This window comes from Stigmatopora nigra, chromosome 9, assembly GCF_051989575.1.
Source record: "Stigmatopora nigra isolate UIUO_SnigA chromosome 9, RoL_Snig_1.1, whole genome shotgun sequence".
Lineage (NCBI taxonomy): Eukaryota > Metazoa > Chordata > Actinopteri > Syngnathiformes > Syngnathidae > Stigmatopora > Stigmatopora nigra.
Genome location: NC_135516.1, coordinates 13,906,773 through 13,928,080, shown reverse-complemented (window position 1 = coordinate 13,928,080; position 21,308 = coordinate 13,906,773). Strand labels below are relative to the sequence as shown.

General features: G+C 34.7%; 1 protein-coding gene across 21 annotated transcripts in view; it reads left to right on the top strand.

Annotated features, from left to right (window-relative positions):
• ptprfb (protein tyrosine phosphatase receptor type Fb) overlaps positions 1-21,308 on the top strand; it is a 176,788-nt gene that overhangs the window by 93,060 nt on the left and 62,420 nt on the right. For 8 of the 21 annotated variants that reach the window (XM_077725114.1, XM_077725115.1, XM_077725119.1 and 5 more), the window contains 4 exons: positions 4,515-4,703; positions 7,243-7,260; positions 12,943-13,053; positions 16,812-16,823. In XM_077725114.1, coding sequence (XP_077581240.1) covers positions 4,515-4,703; positions 7,243-7,260; positions 12,943-13,053; positions 16,812-16,823 — 330 coding nt within the window. The remainder of the gene's footprint in view (positions 1-4,514; positions 4,704-7,242; positions 7,261-12,942; positions 13,054-16,811; positions 16,824-21,308) is intronic. The other 13 variants (XM_077725120.1, XM_077725123.1, XM_077725129.1 and 10 more) reach the window with 3 other exon arrangements.

Sequence of the window (21,308 nt, the reverse complement as noted above, 5' to 3'; positions counted from 1 at the left end):
AGAGCTGGTTTCAACAGTAACTACTCCATCACCATTTGTCCGGCGACCAAACGTCCGAGCACCATTTAGTATATCCAATTATTAAGATTTTATTTACATTAAAAATCCACAGATTGCTAAAATAGAGACTCTGCAAGTCAAGTTCTTACCTACTCAGCCATGTACCATATTATCTTTTTTTTTAACCTAGCCATTATAAGAATAAACTACTCATAACTCAACACAATTTTACCCATTACTCCCAAAGTACTTGCACATTTCCCAGATCGAAAACCTAACCAAAAAAATCCCCCTATCCATTTTTTTAAACCTTTTATTTAACAATTGCTTTTTACAAAGTTTGCTCCCAAATGGCTTACATTTCCTCAAAGATTTAAAAGGACTCGCCAAATAAAATATTGAAAGTAATAGGGTGGCTTAGGTTAATGAAGCTTAGCCAGACGAGAATGGAATAGTATAAAAACTGAAAATTACATCTTGCACATGTCGACAAGAGACATTTTTTTCCGCTTAACTCACCCATTTATTTCCGACATCCATCCCTCCATTTTTTTTTGCAATGTTCCCAATGGAAAACAAGCCTTTTCACCCTATTTTTCTCGCCCTTAACTTTATGTCTTTTAGTGCCATATTGACTCGCAGCCAATTGGAGCAAAAACAACACCTTTAGTGCTATTTAGGTTGTTTTTTTTTTTTTTTTTTTGCTCTTGCTGTTGAATTATAAACTAGATTGGGTCGACTAATGCCAAACATGAGATGTAGGAAAGGGCTTATTTTGTTTTTATGTCAAGAAAGCCGTCCATGTTTATGCAGGTGGTTCCTTAATCCGTTTTATAATGTCATTTAGATGTTGTGACAATTAAGTCAGGTTCATTTCAATAATATCGTCCATTTACTAGATTTTGTGGGTTTTCTATGGGTACTTCAGTTTCCTAACCCATCCCCAAAAGCACATTTTAGGTTGTTTCTAAGTATGAGAGGGATTTGATATGCCTCGTTGTGTCCTGTGATTGGCTGATGACATAATTATTATTTTAGGCTCCAGCACCCCCGCGATCTTTCTTGCTCGGCTAAGGAATTAATGAATATAAGACAGGGGTGGGTGAATTTTTGGGCGCGGGGGCCATATTGACTTTAAAAAATTGACAGATGGGCCGGGTCTGCATAAGATATGATAACATGTAAAAAAGTGCATCCGTTAATAGTACATATGAAACATAAACTGAAAAAAGGACTAAAGTATTAGCATACTCATCACTCATCATTAAAGTATAAAGTACAAAGTAAAGTAAAAGGGAAAGTACTAAGAAAGTCAGAGGCAGTATCTGTGTCCACTATTATTTGTTTTCAGTGTTTTACAGCCCCTCTATCTTTTTTTAAATGACATTTTAATATTTCTTAATACTTTTTACTTGACTTTGTACTTTATACTTTTGACTTTAATGATGAATGATGAGTATGTTAATACTGAAGTCCTTTTTTTCTCTTTGTTTCATATGTACTGTTAACGGATGCACTTTTTTATATGTTATCCTATCTCCTGCTGACCCCGCCCATCTGTCACATTTTTAAAGTCAATATGGCCCCCTGGCCGACAAGTTTGCCCACCCTTCCTCTATACAAACAACTCTCCAACATATCCAACACATTTCCGACATCTGTAACCTGTTTTAATTGGGCGTAAAAATGGCATAATACATCTCTGTTAACAACTACTGATGTAAATATAGAGAAACATAATTATTCTCATGCATATGTTGACTTCCCCTTTCCATTTCACAATGGCCATTTCCTATAGGATCCTTTCTATTCGACTGCCTCCACGTTAAAGATTCACAGCAGCACATTTGTCAGCCTCCTGCACCGCAAATTGAAGCGAGTAATGAGAACACACGGCCAGATGAAAATGAGATCCAAAGTGCGCTACTATCTGGCGTGTCAGGCCTTTCTAGTTACCGCTTTCTACCCCCGTCAAAACGTTTGGGAGAGTAGTATGCGCCTCGACGTTTTCTGACATTAGCGCAGATATTGCCAACCGCCGGTCCTCCCAGCGGGACAGTAGGATGAGGACGGGTCTTTTTCAGTGGGGCACTTATTAGAGCCATCGCCCTCGTCGCCACGCTCTACTCGCGCTGGTAATTGGAGCTGGCAGGAGGTTGGCATGTAAGCCCTCCCTGGTGCCCCCCCCCCTCCTTCTTTCTGCCTATTTCCACTTCCCCTTCACCTGGCTCATGTTCAGGGTTTGGCTCCATAGTTAAGGGTAGCGTCTTATGCCTTTTTTAATTGAATTAATGACCATATTAAGAGTGTCGTCCTTGGTTTTCGACCATTTCAAGGCTTTACTGATTCTGTAACAACCAGAAAACCACATTAACCTCCGACAGTGTTAGCGTTTGGAAGTTGGTGTTCAACCGTGATCCGGACAGTTGGTCGCCGGACGTTTGGTCGCCGATCAAATGTACTTAGATATTAAACAGTACTGAGATTTAAACAGTACTTAGGTATTGAACATTACTTAGATATTAAACAGCACTTAGATATTAAACTACTTAGATATTAAACTGTACTTATATATTAAACAGTACTTAGATATTAAACAGTACTTATATATTAAACAGTTCTTATATATTAAACAGTACTTAGATATTAAACAGTACTTAGATATTAAAACAGTACTTGGATATTAAACAGTACTTGGATATTAAACAATACTTGGATATTAAACAATACTTAGATATTAAACAATACTTCAATATTAAACAGTACTTGGATATTAAACAGTACTTGTATATCAAACAGTACTTAGATATTAAACAGTACTTAGATATTAAACAGTACTTGGATATTAAACAATACTTAGATATTAAACAATACTTGGATATTAAACAATTCTTAGATATTAAACAGTACTTAGATATTAAACAGTACATAGATATTAAACAATACTTAGACATTAAACAGTACTTATATATTAAACAGTACTTGGATACTGAACATTACTTAGATACTAAGCAGTACTTAGATACTAAACAGTACTTGGATATTAAACATTACCTAGATATTAAACAGTACTTGAATATTAAACAGTACTTGAACGGAGCTTTCAACCTTGTATTAAGGTTAGTATTTTCACTTGGTTTAAAAGTTTAAATTTGTTTAAATACATGTTGCAAAAAGCTTCACTGTTATGGCTTAAAACACTGTGGATTTATAAAAGTTCTTTAGGTCAGCCAATGTTACTGTGTTTTCAAATTCCCCCTGAGATTTAATTCCGAGTGCAAAACACTTGTTTTGGATTTCACAGCTCACCTACTGTGCAAACGGAGCGTAAAAAAAGTGTCAGGTCCATGTAAAAGCCTTTTTGATTTATTCCCTTCCTCGTTTAAGCTCTGCTGATAAGACCAACCGCACCTTCCCCGTTCATCTTATATCTGTGTTTGCATTTTTTTTTCACCAGCCGGAAGCACTCACCAATAATCTTAATCATAAATATTATATGGGTGGCAGTACAACATTGTTTGCTCTCAAATATCCCCTGTTGATGTCGAGAGCAAAAAAAGGGCTTAGCTTGCCAAAAAACCCTGCCACATGAATACAAATATTCTGCTTCTGTAATGTAAACACCCGGGTTGTGGGATATTGGAGGATTTTTTCAAACCTTATTCTTTCATTTTCAAACACTGGATCAATATAAATGTGCTTAAACAGTCCTTGGTAATAAATTACTGTATTTTCACGACTATAAGGCACACCGCATCATAAGGCGCACCCTCAATGAATGACATTTTTTCATATATAAGGCGCACTGGATTATAAGGCGCCCTGTCTATTTTGGAGAAAATTTAAGACTTAAGTGCAACTTATAGTTGTGAAAATATGGTAATTGCTATTGACTTCCATGTATGAAGCACTCACTACTTTACAGTCACCTCTAGAGCCATCCATTGTTGATGTTTTGGATTTTTTTGTATCAAATCTTGCAGTGGGGGAGGAGCTATATGATGGAAGATGTTGTAAACTAAGATGGCATCTGCATATTTAACAGTATTGAGTATTCAGTTCAGGCGTTTGTTTCTTTTTAATATCCGACAATGGTGGTTTTTTTGTTTTCTGTTTTTTTCCATATATAAGGCGCACTGGATTATAAGGCGCACTGTCTATTTTGGAGACAATTTAAGACTTTTAAGTGCGCCTTATAGTCGTGAAAATACGGTATATGAAGTAGTTCTTTGTATTTTGTAGAATGAAAACAGATCGATTTTAAAGTAATCCACAGATAAAAGCAAAACTTTCATATGGTGAGGCCATGCTTTATTCGTCATTTCCATTTGAACATTGCTTCATGTATGGTGAATACCTCCTCATTCTTCAATGAATACCTCTTATGTACTTTGCATGGTTGTTATCCTTGAAGTTCTTGAAACTGTTGAGAGCCCTCTCAACATCAGAGGCTTTTTTTCCTCCTCACAGGCTTTACTAACAAAAAAAAATCCTTCTCAAATATTCTCTTACAGAGAACCAAATCCCTCATGGCTTCCCGACCATCGACATGGGTCCACAACTGAAGGTGGTAGAACGGACTAGGACCGCCACCATGTTGTGTGCAGCTAGCGGAAATCCCGATCCGGAGATCACCTGGTTCAAGGATATGTTACCCGTTGATATCGGCAGTAGCAATGGACGTATCAGACAGCTACACTCAGGTACTTTTTGCAGTATTTACTTCGTTTTCCTTTTTTTTATTTATATATTCAAGAAAAAATAACAGTTGTTCTGGAAGATCGCCATTGAATATCACTTTTTGCAGTATTTACATCATTTTCCTTAGTTTTTTTTTAAATATTCAAAAAAAAATAACAGTTTTTCTGGAAAACCGCCATTGAATTTCAACAAATTTTGCTACAAAATCACCCAAAAAACTGTATATTCCCATATTCCGCTTTCATATACTGCAGTGCAACTAGGTATAGGATGAAAAAAACTACTCCTCTACTGCAAGATTTTGTGCAAAAAAATTCCAACACATCAACAAAGGCTGGCTCTAGAGGTGACTGTGTAGTATCCTTCAAAAAGAATGCATTCTGCCAAAGCAGCTTCTCTGTCCGTGCCTGACATACCTGGAACTCAAAACTAATTATCATATGTAAGATACATATAGAAATAGATAGATAAAGAATATCGTAAAATAATAATATTTTTTCCTTGCTCACGGGTTTTAACGCACACTGATCTGATGACACACTCACTGAAGCAACTTAGCTGTTTAGCTTGGAGGTCATGTATTGATTTATTTAAAAAAAATACAAGTATATGATATTTTTAGGAATACTATATCAGATGTCAGTATCAGATTTTGATGTAATGATAACCATGAGCAAAAAAAATATTGGCAGATAATCGCATTGCAGTTTTACATCCAAAAATTTCAGCAAATACCATTTGACATCGCTACATTAAAAACACTCCTTCGAAGTATCAGACAATAAAAAGTTTCTCCATAAAATTAAACTGCAGTACTACAACAGTTTAACATTATAATAATAATAATTTTTAGCAGCTCACGGGTTTTAACGCACACTGATCTGATGACTCAATCACTGAGCTTAGAGGTCATATAATTATCTTTTCTCCCTAAACTCCCATATTAAAGCCTGTCCATTAAGTAATTGATTTAAAAAATACAAGTATAGGATATTTTCAGGGATACTATATCAGGTATCAGTATCAAATTTTGATGTGTTGAAAACCATGAGCAAAAAATACAGTTGCAGTTTCAGTACATCTCTAGAACATTTTACATCCAACTATTTCTGAAAATACCATTTGACGTCACTACATTAAAAGCACAGACAATAACAACTTTCTCCATAAAATTAAACTACAGTACTACAACAGTCTTTGAAGAAGCAAAAATATTTTAAAACCCGTATTACAACATTATGACTTCACATTTTCCCCTCACAAAGAAACGAACACAAACCAAGGTTAAAACCAGCCATATATTATATTATTACTTATTGTCAAGCCGCCAAAAACTTTTAATTAGTTTTCTTGCTCTATTGAGAGAGTTGTAGGAGGGGAGGTTGCCTTGGAAACAGTCTGATACGCCACCAGACTAACACCTCTTTATCAATGACCCCCCAATTTTTCCCAGACATCTGTTGCCGCATCGGGATTTACTGCTAGCCATAGAAGTAGATGTGTAACAAAAAAAATGACGCACAACGACAAGGGATAGCCGAGAGACGCCTGGTTGTTGATTAACCAAAAGCAATGACTGGAATTGTGTACCTGTTTCACTGCATCAGGGAAAGCAAACTTTATCATGTCACTTACAATCAGTATAGTCCCTATCTATGTCCTATATACCGTATTTTTACGACTATAAGGCACACTTAAAAGTCTTATTTTTTTTCCAAAATAGACAGGGCGACTTATAATCCAGTGCGCCTTATATATGGAAAAAATAAAATGTGCAATTCATTGAGGGTGCGCCTTATAATGTGATGCGCCTTATAATGTGGTGCGCCTTATATATGGAAAATGCCGTATTTAGCTTCTACAGTCAAGTTTGAAATATAATAAGGCTGGAAAACAACAAATTCTGTACTGACACTGATAATTGCAAAAAATATATATTGAATAAATAATTGTACTTCAACCAATAGTGGCCTCCACGCAGAAAAACAACAAAAAATACTAAAAAAAAAAACCAAACAAACATACTGTATTTTCACGACTATCAGGCGCACTTAAATCTTAAATTTTCTCCAAAATAAAGAGGGCGCCTTATAATCCAGTGCGCCTTATATATGGAAAAAATTAAAATGTGCCCTTAATTGTGGGTGTGCCTTATAATCCAGTGCGCCTTATATATGGAAAATATGGTATTTAGCTTCTACAGTCAAGTTTGAAATAGAATAAGGCTGGAAAACGACAAAATCTGTACTGACACTGATGAATGCAAAAAAATATATTGAATAAATAATAATACTTCAACCAAAAGTGGGCTCCACGCAGAATAGAAACTAAAAAATCCTGTAAAAAATAGGCATTGTGTCTTATAATCCAGTGCGCCTTATATATGGGGCAAATGTCATTCATTGAGGGTGCACCTTATAATTCAGTGCGCCTTATAGTCGTGAAAATACGGCATATATATTTTCTTCTTCTGTTGATGATTAAGTGGATTACTAACTAAATCTCTCAACCCCTGTTTGCCTCAAAATGACTCCCACCTAGGTGGTACACCAATTAGAGGTAAGGACAAGAAAACGAACCAAAAAATGGTCTTCCATCACATTTCACATAGAAAAAAACCCTTTGCATTTGCCACTTCACTCTACCCAAACCACTACCACTACGGGTCCATCAAGGTCTCATCCTACCTCCCCCCCCCCCCACACTCGTCTGTTGAGTACATAGTCTTGTTCATTCTGGTTATTACAGCTTTACACCCAATGTTCACCAACCTTGTTGTCAATATGTTCCAAGGCGTTGTTACCTTGAACATATTGTTCGTCCTCGCAAAAAACAAGTCAACGCAATCTGTTCTGGGACTATGTTAGACCTTCCATTTATTTAAATTTTTATATAGGGCATGTAAATACCACGTGTTTGTATCATTATTAATGTAGCTAATTTGCATCTAAGCACTGATGAAGTACATAAAATACTCTGTGCATTTTTTGTTTATCTCCTTTGATATTAAGTGGTAATTGCTCAGGGCGTTTTGCTATGAATTTCAATCATTATTACGCTTGTTCCCTTTATAGTTACACTGTTTTTTTTAGCTTTAGCTAAGATTTCAGACATTGATTCGACACAATCTAACCGAGCAGGCCTTCAACTTTCCGGCTGTATGCTACCTTAAATACTGACTTTGAGTCATCCACGTTTCGACCCCTGGTGTTCGGGTGAAGCAGTGCGGTGTTGAATCTTAAATTGAAGGACAGTCTTACCCTGCTGTTGAAGCTACATGCCCGGGAATGTAAATTGATGCGTCGTTAGCATATAAGCCATACTGTGAGACTTGCATACCCGCACACATTTGTAAGACTGTTGATTAAGACGGAGATAAACAGTATTCAGCTCTAGTTTCTGCATGGCTAATTGTATTATGTAGTCGGTTGACCTTGTGGAAGTTTTGAAGAGGTGGCTAGATTTATTGGGGTCTTTTTTTGTTTGATTTATTTTTAGAAAGACACTTAAAGATGGAAAACTTAACTGTCATTATATGTGGTAGATTTTAATCTGTTAGATCAGGGGTCGGGAACATTTTTTAAAGAAATAGAGAGCTATAAACAATTTTTTTTGCTAATTTTATTTCTAAAGAGACGTTATCAGAATTTAAAAGTAAAAATATATGAAAATGTATATTTTTTTAAACATTTTTGGTCATTTCACCACTTTTTAATCACTAAGTCTCAGATTTCTTTTGACAACATCAGTATGCTGTTGCTAATTAATATTAATGAGATGAGTAATGAAAAACTAAATTATGTCCTCTCATACTAGCAATTTCCATATTTTACCTCACAGGTAAAAACATTTTTTTAGTCATTTCACCACTTTTTAATCACAATAAGTCTCCAATTTCTTTTGACAACATCAGTATGCTGTTGCTAATTAATATTAATGAGATGAGTAATGAAAAACTAAATTATGTCCTCTCTTACTAGTTATTTCCATATTTTACCTCACAGGTAAAAACATTTTTTTAGTCATTTCACCACTTTTTAATCACAATAGGTCTCCAATTTCTTTTGACAACATTATTATGCTGTTGCTAATTAATATTAATGAGATGACTAATGAAAAACTAAACTATGTACTCTCTCACTAGTTATTTCCATATTTTACCTCACAGGTAAAAACATTTTTTTAGTCATTTCACCACTTTTTAATCACAATAAGTCTCTAATTTCTATTGACAACATTATTATGCTGTTGCTAATTAATATTAATGAGATGACTAATGAAAAACTAAACTATGTACTCTCTCACTAGTTATTTCCATATTTTACCTCACAGGTAAAAACATTTTTTTAGTCATTTCACCACTTTTTAATCACAATAAGTCTCTAATTTCTATTGACAACATTATTATGCTGTTACTAATTAATATTAATGAGATGAGTAATGAAAAACTAAATTATATGCTCTCTCACTAGTGATTTCCATATTTTACCTCACAGGTAAAAACATTTTTTTAGTAATTTCACCACTTTTTAATCACAATAAGTCTCCAATTTCTATTGACAACATTATTATGCTGTTACTAATTAATATTAATGAGATGAGTAATTAAAAACTAAATTATATGCTCTCTCACTAGTGATTTCCATATTTTACCTCACAGGTAAAAACATTTTTTTAGTCATTTCACCACTTTTTAATCACAATAAGTCTCTAATTTCTATTGACAACATTATTATGCTGTTACTAATTAATATTAATGAGATGAGTAATGAAAAACTCAATTATATGCTCTCTCTCACTAGTGATTTCCATATTTTACCTCACAGGTAAAAACATTTTTTAGTCATTTCACCACTTTTTAATCAAGATAAGTCTCTAATTTCTATTGACAACATTATTATGCTGTTACTAATTAATATTAATAAGATGAGTAATGAAAACCCAAATTATATGCTCTCTCTCGCTAGTGATTTCCATATTTTACCTCACAGGTTAGTAAAGACCCATATATTAGTCCATGGAAAGAGCCACATATGGCTCTCGAGCCGTAAGTTCCCTACCCCTGTCTCAGATATTGAAATGAGAGTCATATTTAAATGGTAGTGATCTGGATCTATAAACATATGTGGGGCCTTTAGACCTTAGGTTGAGGACTAGTTCTTAAAAAAATTGAAAGGAACCAGACTGGAGGGTAAGCTGGAAAAGTCTGGAGTTAAGTGTCGCAAGGTCTGACAACTTAAGCGCCAGCCGCCTTCCCGCAGGCGGCTGGCGCTATTTCCTCCTTACTAACGTGAGATTGACAGTTTGGTGACAGCATCATTAGTATGCAAGTACGTGTGAGCACTGAGCCATGCGACGACGGCGACTTTGCCACCTCGGAAAAAAAGACGATATGCTGTCTTGAGATCTGAGCATACGGTTTTCTTTCCTACTCGAGAAAGCGCCTCTTCACCTTGGTAGTCAGGTTGTCGTTTTTTGGTGAGCCTTGTTTGTCACATCCATCTCATGCTGCATGGCATGCTGGGAAAAAAAAGAAGTGTATCGTGACATATCATCTTACGCTGACTGTTTTGTCTTGTTTTAAACCGCATGGTGACTGGCTGACTTTGACGCCGGTTCCATGCTGTTTGGATGGTGCCATTTTTGTCGTTGTCATATAAGCATATGTTCCACTATCTTAAAAGTTTAAATGTATATGTTGTCAGTCATGACAGGCAGGTAAGTTTTTTTTTTTTTGTTGTTGTCGGTGACAATGTTGCCTTTTCAGAGGTGTAACAATGGGAATGTTGTTTATTTGGCAATCAGATGACAGTGAGTTTTTTTTACGTACAAATTAAGACAGTGGGTCACGACTTCTCTCGGAAGCGCGTTATATGTTGTATCTAAGATATATTATAAAATGGATGGCGACAATGTCTATGATAGCAGATACTATGTAAAGTGGGACGTTGGGACGCTGGGACGTTTGGTCACCGGTCAAATGGTGACAGTGAGTTTACTGTTGAAACCAGCTCTCAAAATTATATTCATGAGAGAGAGAGAGAGTTTAATATCTAAGTATTGTTTAATATCTAAGTACTGTTCAATATCTAAGTAATGTTTAATATCTAAGTACTGTTTCATATATAATTAATGTTTCATATCTAAGTACTGTTTCATGTCTAAGTACTGTTTAATATCTCAGTACTGTTTAATATCTAAGTACTGTTTCATATCTAATTAATGTTTCATATCTAAGTACTGTTTCATATCTAAGTACTGTTTACTATCTAAGTACTGTTCACGATCTAAGTACTGTTTAATATCTAAGTACTGTTTAATATCTAAGTAGTGTTTTATATCTAAGTACTGTTTAATATCTAAGTACTGTTTAATATCTAAGTATTGTTATATATCTAAGTATTGTTATATATCTAAGTACTGTTTCATATCTAAGTACTGTTTCATATCGAAGTACTGTTTAATATCCAAGTACTGTTTAATATCCAAGTACTGTTTAATATATAAGTACTGTTGAAAACAGTAGATATTTAGATATTAAACTTCCTCTTATGAATATAATTTTGAGAGCTGGTTTCATTAGTACTTGTATATTTATATATACATTTTATATTAAACTGTACTTAGATATTAAACTGTACTCATATTAAACTGTACTCATATTAAACAATACTTAGATATTATACTGTACTTATATTATACAGTACTTGGATATTAAACAATACTTAGATATTAAACAGTACTTAGATTTTAAACTCTATCTTAGATAATAAAGTCTCTCTCATGAATATAATTTTGAGAGCTGGTTTCAACAGTAAACTCTCTGTCACCATTTGACCGGCGGCGTCCAAAAGACTGGCGACCAAACGTCCAGTCACGCGTAAAACTCGTTTCACAACGTAATGCTACGTACATCCCCTACACACTTTGTGTTAGATTTAACAAGCTGGTCATGACTTCTCACTACACCCTTAACACTGTCCAACACTGTTACACCTCGGATGATGCAACTTCAGACTTCAACCCCCTCATTTCCCATTTACGCACAACCATAGCGAGACGGGAACAAGGTGTTGTCTTCTTTGTCCAGTGTAAAAGACGTGGTGCAATATGTCTAACAAACCGTGTTGTCCTTTAGACTTTGATAAAGATATCTATATAGTATTTTATAGTATTTTTTTACAACGTTTGCACTCAAAAGCTATAACCAACGCCATCTGGCAGAGTCAACGCTACCTCGGGGGAGTCGTGTTGACTCACGGTCAACAAACAAAACAAAAAAAAAGACAAACATTAAATATGGTAGACAACCTGAGGCAAAGAACACTAAACACACATGTTGCTTGAATATTGCTGTAATGATTGTCTGTGTTATGAATGAATTTTTTATTGTTAATTTGTGTGATGTGGAAGAGATTGATTAATATTTTTGATTGAAATAGCAAAAAAAATGAAACAATTCTTATCACAGGGAGTTTAATTAGAACGATGGCAAAATGATAAAAATAGTGCTTAAACAGATTCGCCCGCTAGCTCACTGGTGTCAAAGTGGCGGCCCGCGGGCCAAATATGGGCCGTTGCATCATTATTTGCGGTCCGAGTTTGTGAAGTGTGCCAAATTTCAGTTTTTGGATCAAATTAAAATGAAGATTATAGATATCGATTATAGCTTTATTATATTTCCTGATTTGCCTCTTTTTAAATCAATGATTGCACTTTTTAATTATTATTTTCTGTGTTTTTAGTTTAAAAATCATTTTGTAAAATCTAAAAATATTTTTAAAAATAACTCAAAAACATTTTTCAGGTCTTTTAATCCAGTTATTTTAATCCACATATATATTTTTTGGTGTTTTTAGGTCAGAAATCATTTTTGTAAAATCTAAAAATAAATATATAAACATATTTTCCGTCTTCCACTTTAATACTAAATATAAATTTGAAAAAATATATATATTCGAAATGAAAAACAAATGATTTGTAGATGTTTTCCCTTACTAAGAATTTTTTTTTCAAATAAACAGTCTACAAAAAAACTGAATATTTAGGGCTTTTGATCCAATTCTTATAATCCAATTTTTAAAGAAAAATCTAAATATTATATCTAAAATAATCCAGCCCACATGAAATCAAGTTGACGTTAAAGCAACCCGCCAACAAACCCGAGTTTGACAACCTTGCTCATGTTTTAGTCCAGTTTTTTGCTGAAATCTTTCATCTCTCTTCTATCCACCCCCACAGGAGCTCTACAGATTGAGAACAGCGAGGAGTCTGACCAGGGCAAATATGAATGCATCGCCACCAACAGTGCCGGCACCCGTTATTCAGCTCCCGCCAACCTCTACGTTAGAGGTAAAGTCAACCAAAAAAAACGCCTGTACTTTTCTCCCCTATCTATCTTTCTCTATTTATTGTCTCTATACTAATCTTTGTGGCATGGTCATGCATATTATCAACTAACCGCCTCCCCCAGGTGCAGCCTTTATGCAAACAACTGCATTTAAGGCGGAATTTCCACACAAAAGGGCACACCAACAACACCCTGTCTCAAATTTCTTGTTTTGACTGTGAGGATCTCTAAACTGGATTGGCTGGTCGGTCCTTGTTTTGGGGTTTCCCTGAGAGGACTAATAATGTATGCTAGGTTAGGGGTGGGCAAATTTTTTGTTGGCCAGGGGGCCATATTGATTTTAATCATTTGACAGATGGGTCGGGTCAGCATAAGATACGATAACATGTAAAAAAGTGCATCCGTTAACAGTACATATGAAACATAAAGAGATAAAAAGGCCTAAAGTATTAACATACTCATCACTCATCATTAAAGTATAAAGTACAAAGTAAAGTAAAAAGGAATGTATTAAGAAATATTAAAATGTCATTTAAAAAAAGATAGAGGGGCTGTAAAACACCAAAAAACGAATAAGAGTGGACAGGGCAACAGCCACTGGATTCCGCGGGACGGCGCCATCTTGGGGATAAAAAAAAGATATGATACATATAAAAAAGTGCATCCGTTAACAGTACATATGAAAGATAAACAGAAAAAAGGACTAAAGTATGAACATACTCATCACTCATCATTAAAGTCAAAAGTATAAAGTACAAAGTACAATAAGCAAAAGAATATATTTAGAAATATTAAAATGTCATTTAAAAAAAGATAGAAGATGATATTTAGATTGTTAACTCGCCACTGGCATACTGATTGGTGTACTAGTATTGATCACATTGCAATATTTTCATTTTCTTCAATATCCGTTTCATTTTACATGATTAAATTTCAGTAGAATAACTTTATTTGCTTCATAACTTCTTAAAATTCATATCCACCCTTATTTCACTACATAACTTACACTTTATAACTCTGCAAATACACCATTTGCATCCAAAATCATGTAATATTCACCCGTTTGTAGCATAGATATGCTAATCCCCTTTAAATCTTCCCAATGGTATGCTAGATAAAACAAGACAAAGTACAAATGAAACTGGCATCGTCACTTACGTTTAGGCCAAAATCAAAGCCCACCTACAGCCGAGCCTGCGGGTCTGACATTGGCTGTCGCCGTGGTAACAAAGACAGACCAAAAAAAAAACAAGTCTGTCTTCCTTCACTGGAGACGAGTACAGATTTTAAAGGGGTTATGCTTGGTTTGATTTCTAACCTGTGTGTGCTTGGGGCGGGGCTAAAAGGGGGGCTTTGACAGCTACCTGGGTGGTGCCGGAGCCCTGCTGGAGACCTACTGGCGCCACGCAATGACTATAATTACCCCGAGAAAGGAAGCTAAGGTTGCGTCTATACCCGTGACAGCTGATTAATAGACGAGACCTATATCCTCTTCTATGTAGCTCCGCCTCCCGCCCACTTTTGCGTTAAGATTTAAGAGGAAAACGTGTCTGTGCTTGTGGTTTTTTTATCTAGAAATTTTGATGGCGCTGTTGGCTTTGAAAAGATCATGTGACTCCCTCATTGGAAGCTATTTTGTTGAATATGTAGCTTTTTCTAGCATGTTTTTGAACTATTTAGGTCTTAAGTAAGACTTACGATATGTTTTAAGTCAAACTGGGAGCTCATAAAAATGGCAAATAAGCAGTTTTTAACTTTTATGTGTTCAATTTGTTGGCAAATTAACAGTTTTTTACTTTTATATGTTCAATTTGTTGGCAAATTAACATGTTTTAACTTTTATATGTTCAATTTGTTGGCAAATTTACAGTTTTTGACTTCTATAAGTTCAGTTTGTTGGCAAATTAACAGTTTTTGACTTCTAGATGTTCAATTTGTCGGCAAATTAACAGTTTTTAACTCCTTTATGTTCAATTTTTTGGCAAATGAACAGTTTTTAACTTCTAACTTTATATACTTTTGACTTTAATGATAAGTGATGAGTATGTTAATACTTTAGTCCTTTTTTCCTCTTTATATTTCATATCTACTCTTAACGGATGCACTTTTTTATATGTATCTAATCTTCTCCTAACCCCGCCCATCTGTCAAATTTCCAAAACCAATATGGCCCCCGAACCCAAAAATTTGCCCACCCCTGATCTATAGTACACCGCCATACTATTAACCCTACTATTCCAATCCAATTCACCATCCAGATTACTCACAGATAAATACCTTGAAATCCAAATACCTTTTAAAGCCTTAAAAAGGATGTACCCGCCATCTTTCACCACACTTGGGGTACCACTGCCCTGAGCGTAGCCCCGCCCCCACCTTCGCTTTGACATTCCACAGCTGCCGCAGAATGATGTCTTCATATTTTACCACCAGGGACAAAAAAGAGAGAGAAAGAGAGAGAACTTTCTCTCTTGTTGTTGCCATTACAAGCGTTCTGCAGGTACAGGCCGCTCACAGATACTAGCGAGGACGACTCTGTTCTCCATCAGCGTGGGTGGAATGACAAGTGTCCACATTTATCAAAAGCTTTTTTCCCCATGCAGAATTACGCCTGTCTACAGACGCTTCTTTCCATATATCCATGTGACACCTTCATATGTCACATGGATATAGTTTAGTGCTCTATGCAGGTTTTTTATTTATTTTTTTAACCCTTTCCTGACCAAAATATCTTCATTTTTGTGTGTTGGAAAGGAACACATTGACATAATTTTGTCCATCTTTTTACACATTTATAAAGGTTTTCCTGGGAATGGAACTTTATGGATGTGTGTTTCTCATGTTGAAATATAGTTAAAAAATGAGTTGGCTATTTAGGACAGATGTGGGCAAACTACGGCCCGCGGGCCATATTCGGGTTCGGCAGGCATTTTAATCCGGCCCACAGACGTTGTCCAAATAATGCTTTTATTTATTTATTTCTTTCTTTTCCCCAAGATGGCGCCGTCTTGGAAATCCAGTGGCAGTAGCTCTGTCCACTCTTATTAGTTTTTCGTGTTCCCTCTATCTTTTAAAAAAATATATATTTTAATATTTCTTAATACACTCCTTTTTACTTTGTACTTTATACTTTTTACTTTAATAATGAGTGATGAGTATGTTAAAACTTGAGCCCTTTTTTTCTCTTTATGTTTCATATGTACTGTTAACGGATGCACTTTTTTATATGTATCATATCTTTTTATTTCTCTCCAAGATGGCGCTGTCGCACGGAATCCAGTGGCAGTCGCTCTGTCCACTCTTATTAGCTTTTCGTGTTTTACAGCCCCTCTATCTTTTTTTTAAAATGACATTTTAATATTTCTTAATACATTCCTTTTTACTTTGTACTTTATACTTTTTACTTTAATAATGAGTGATGAGTATGTTAATACTTTAGTCCTTTTTATCTCTTTATATTTCACATCTACTCTTAACAGATGCACTTTTTTAATATGTATCCTATCTTCTGCTGACTCCGCCCATCTGTCAAATTTTCAAACTCAATGTGGCCCCCCCAGACCCAAAAGTTTGCCTAACCCTAATTTAGGAAAAGGTCATTCTACCTTTTCCTCATCACTGTGCGTGTATACACTAGCGTCTGTGTCACCTGACTTGTTCTCCATAACACTGTTGTCTTTCACCTGTGTGTTGTTGACTTGCTTTCCACTCTTCACTTCCATTGCTCACCTCCATCCAAAATCACTTCATCCGTGCACAGATCAGCGCGAAGGTTGGTTCAATTTCACTTTTAAAACCCTAACCCACCACCCACCTTTTTAATTTGAGGCCATATTTTTTTCGCCCAGATGAAAACCCCTAGAATTCCCTTTTTCAGACAAATATTATAGTCTTTTTAATCCCCTTATTTTGAAATAATCCCTTTTCCCTTGCATGCTACCCAATGTCCTGCAAAACAGGTTTTTGACAACATTGCCATAACATTGCGCAGTTTGCTCAAGGTGTTAAGATATTGTTTGAATAGTTCTTATATTTTTTAGTTATATCCTTGTTGTCATTGTCAACCCCAGCGACCTGTTAGTACACCTTCCATTCCTGATTGACAGTTCATCATGAGTGACAGATTGCATTTATACTGGTTAGTCATGTTTTCAGGCAATGAGACTGAACATCAAAACCTAAAGAAATAATATAGCAATGTAGAAAGCCATTCTCATCCCTGTTTGTTTTTTTCATCTCTGAACTAAATGCCCTAGAGTACGTGTGTCAAAGTGGCGGCCCGGGGGCCAAATCTGGCCCGCCGCATCATTTTGTTTGGCCCGGGAAAGTCAATCATCAGTGTTGGCTTTCTGTTTTAGGATCAAATTTAAATGATAGACATATTTATATTAAATTTCCTGATTTTCCCTATTTTAAATTGATAATTTTAATTTTTTAATCTTTTTTTTTCAAAAATGCTTTGGTAAAATCTAAAAATATATTTAAAAAAAGCTAAAATAAACATTGTTTTAGATCTATAAAAAAACGGAATATTCAGGGATTTTAATCCGGTTCTTTAAATCCATTTATCTTTAAAAAAAAAATCAAAATATTATATCAATCATGAGTCCTGACTTTCAGATTTAAGATCAAATTAAAATGAGTATAGATATATATTAAATTTTCAGAATTTTTTCCCCCTTTTAAATCAATACTTGTCATTTTTTAATCCACTTCTTTCTGTGTTTTTAGTTCAAAAATAATTTTCTAAAATCTAAAAATATATTTAAAAAAAATCTAAAATAAACAATATTTTAGATCTATTAAAAAACTGAATATCCAGCCCTTTTAATCCACTTCTTTTAATCCATTTATACAAAAAAAAATCTAAATATCATCAAAAATATCCCCCATAAAATCAAGTTGACATTAAACCAGCCCCACCAACCACCCCTCATCTGACACCCTTACCCTAAAATCCGAAAATCTTTCACCCAATCATAACCCAACACATAACTACGACCTCAAACTCCTCCTCCCATCAATCTAATCATCTAAAATCATACCAACCCCCCCCCCACTAACTTCCCTCCCAATTTATCTATCTCAATGCATCATATTGACAACCCACATTCTGCAATCCTCAGCCACTTTCAGCAAAAACCCATAAAATTTATAGATACCCAGCATTATGAGTAGAGACCGATCTTTATTTGTGGTTTTGATAGAGTCCCATCACCCATCTCGCTCGCCCGACGACTGTGGTCGACGTTAGCAACACAAAAATCGATAACAATTACCTGGGCCTTCCAGTCGTTTAGTTCCGCAGCACCTCTCCAAACTTGAACCGCACACTATGAATTATTCACAGCATTAAGTGTTCAAAATACGCAAAGCCCCCATTGACCGTCTCCTCTTAGCGCTGTTAAGTCGACGCTATCATGACAGAATAACAGATACTTTTAGCGTAATGGTCTTACATTAGGCTCAATTTGACTACAGTAGGTCTTTTGAATATTGTGCAAATTCACTTTATATTGACATTAGTGGTCATGAGAAGCTATTGAAACTAAGAAGTAGATGTTATATAGTTGGTAAGCCTTTGCAAATCAGTTGGAAAAGGGTTGATGTGAGGAAAATCTGGACCAAAAAGCTACTCCTGTAATGCTTCTTTTTGAATCCTTACCCTTGTATTTTCTTGTTTTCCTTTGCATGCCAAGTTTGAGAATGTATTTCTCATGGATTTGCAGTATTTCCCTTTCTTTTTTTTTAACCTTGTGTGCATGTTTAAAACTGGCTAATTCCAAGAAAAATATTCAAACATATACCCAACTTTTTGTTTCTTTGGTTTTTCAGTTTTTTAAAAGTACTTTTCGTATCTAAAACTAAGTCTGCTATGTGTATTTTCATCAGATGTGCTGTTATAACAACATAGTTTAATAATATAATTGTTATAATACTGTATTTTCACGACTATAAGGCGCACCCTCAATGAATGACACTTATTTTTTTCCATATATAAGGCGCACTGGATTATAAGGCGCCCTGTCTATTTTGGAGAAAATCTAAGACTTTTAAGTGCGCCTTATAGTCGTGAAAATATGGTAAATATTTTATGAAGCAGATATTTACAGTGCTCAGGATTTGTTTTTTGTTAATGGCTAGGGTACATGTGTCAAAGTGGCGGCCCAGGGGCCAAATCTGGCCCGCCACATCATGTTTTGCGGCCCGAGAAAGTACATGATGAGTACCGACTTTCTGTTTTAGGATCAAATTTAAATGAAAAGTATAGATGTATATTACATTTCCTCATTTTCTGCCTTTTAAATCAATAATTGTCATTTTTTAATCATTTTTTGTGTTTTTTTAGGTCGAAAATCATTTTGTAAAATCTAAAAATATATTTAAAAAAATCTAAAATACACATTGTTTTAGATCTATAAAAAACTGAATATTCAGTTCTTTGGACAATTGGTTACTCACAGGTTTTTGGGTTATTCTTATGGTTCCTGACTATCCCTTCCTATTTCTTTTAACAACATATATCTTACTAATGTTTTTAACAGTTTAAAGCAAAAACTACAAACTCAGCTCTTCCAAATGAGAATAATTTCTTCCAAAACAATTTCACCCAAAAATAACAACAACCCCAAACCATCATTTTAGCCTACACAAATCCACCCCAATCTATTAATCACCATCTACTAAAACAAAAATACCCCAAAACACTCTATTTCCTTACAAAAATCTACTTTTAACATCATTCAATTACACCTAACACTGAAAGTCACCTTGATAAAAATGACCTTTCAGTCAAAATTAAATCTACTATTAAGGAAAATAAAAAAGTCGGGCAAAAATTGTGTTTCAATGGAAAATATACAGAAGCACTTACAGTTGAGAGCATCTTTTTCCACCAAAAAAAAAAAACACAGATGCTGCAGTAGTGCGGGGGAGCACTGCAGTATAAAATCTGCAGGGATAGCTTAACGCCATAGTCTTTTGAATACATTCCACCTAGCAGTATTGGGAAAGCTATAAAAACACCCCACTGGGAATCTAAGTGTTTACCATAGCCTCCATTTTCTCCAAAAAAAAAAAACAAGTCAAACATCCTCTTCTCTAAAAAATCACTTCATACTATGCTTCATTATAGTATTGATTCAAAAGTTAGTGTGTCCAATGTTTACCCCAAAAAGGGTTTTTTTTTGGGGGGGAAAATGGCAGGTTTCCAAACTCAGTTTTCATTCAAAAAATGTCTAGAAACAAGTCATATGTAAATGTTGTCAGTCTGTTTATCCTTGGGCTTTTTTGGTTTCCCAAGATGGCTTCAATGTTTGCCTTGTCCCTTCACACCACGTCAATGAGCCTTTCCGTCTCCATGGGAACCCCGTTTTTTTAATGTCAGCCCATCTGCATATCACCACTGCACAAAGGAAGAGCCAAGTGAGCAAAGAGGGAGGAGGAATTCAACAATGGCTTGACTGCAGGGGCCCTTAGTGATGTAATTCTTATCACTATTTGAGAGGGAGTCGTAAAAAAGTCCTTTTACATTCCTTTTCTTGGTGCTAGCACCCCCCCAAAAAATAACAATGGGAGCTTTGTAATGTTAGTGAGGAATTGGAGTCTGTTTAGGACATAAACCTATTTGAATTTAGTTAAAGTTAAAGTCGAAATATTGAAGTTTTGAAAGGATTTTCCACTATTAGAAGGTTAGTAGTGGTTATGTTTAAATAGTACAAATAAAAATACTGAATTTTTAAAGTATTTTTCACAATTAGAGGTTATTTATGATATTTTTTAAACAATAAAAATACAAAGACATCACTTTTTCAAATATCATTGCCAATTAGAGCTTAGTGTTGGTCATTTTTAAACAGTAAAAATAAAAAGACATATTTTTTTCAAATATTTTTCTTAATTAGGGGTTATTAGTGGTTATTTTTAAACAGTAAGAATAAAAAATACATATTTTTTTCAAATATTTTCCCTCATTAGAGGTTATTAGTGGTTGTTTTTAAATAGTAAACATAAAAATACTGAACTTTTTCAAGTATTTCCCTAATTACAGGTTATTAATGGTCATTTTTAAACAGTAACAATAAAAATACTGAACTTTTTAAAATATTTTCCACAATTAGAGGTTATCATTGGTCATTTTGCCTTATAAATATGCTCATGTAAATAAGTTACCTAGTATAAAAATACTGGAAAAGTCAGGCTGATTTGTTTTTTTAACTAATTTGTATTATTACTTCACACTTATATTTTTCAATAG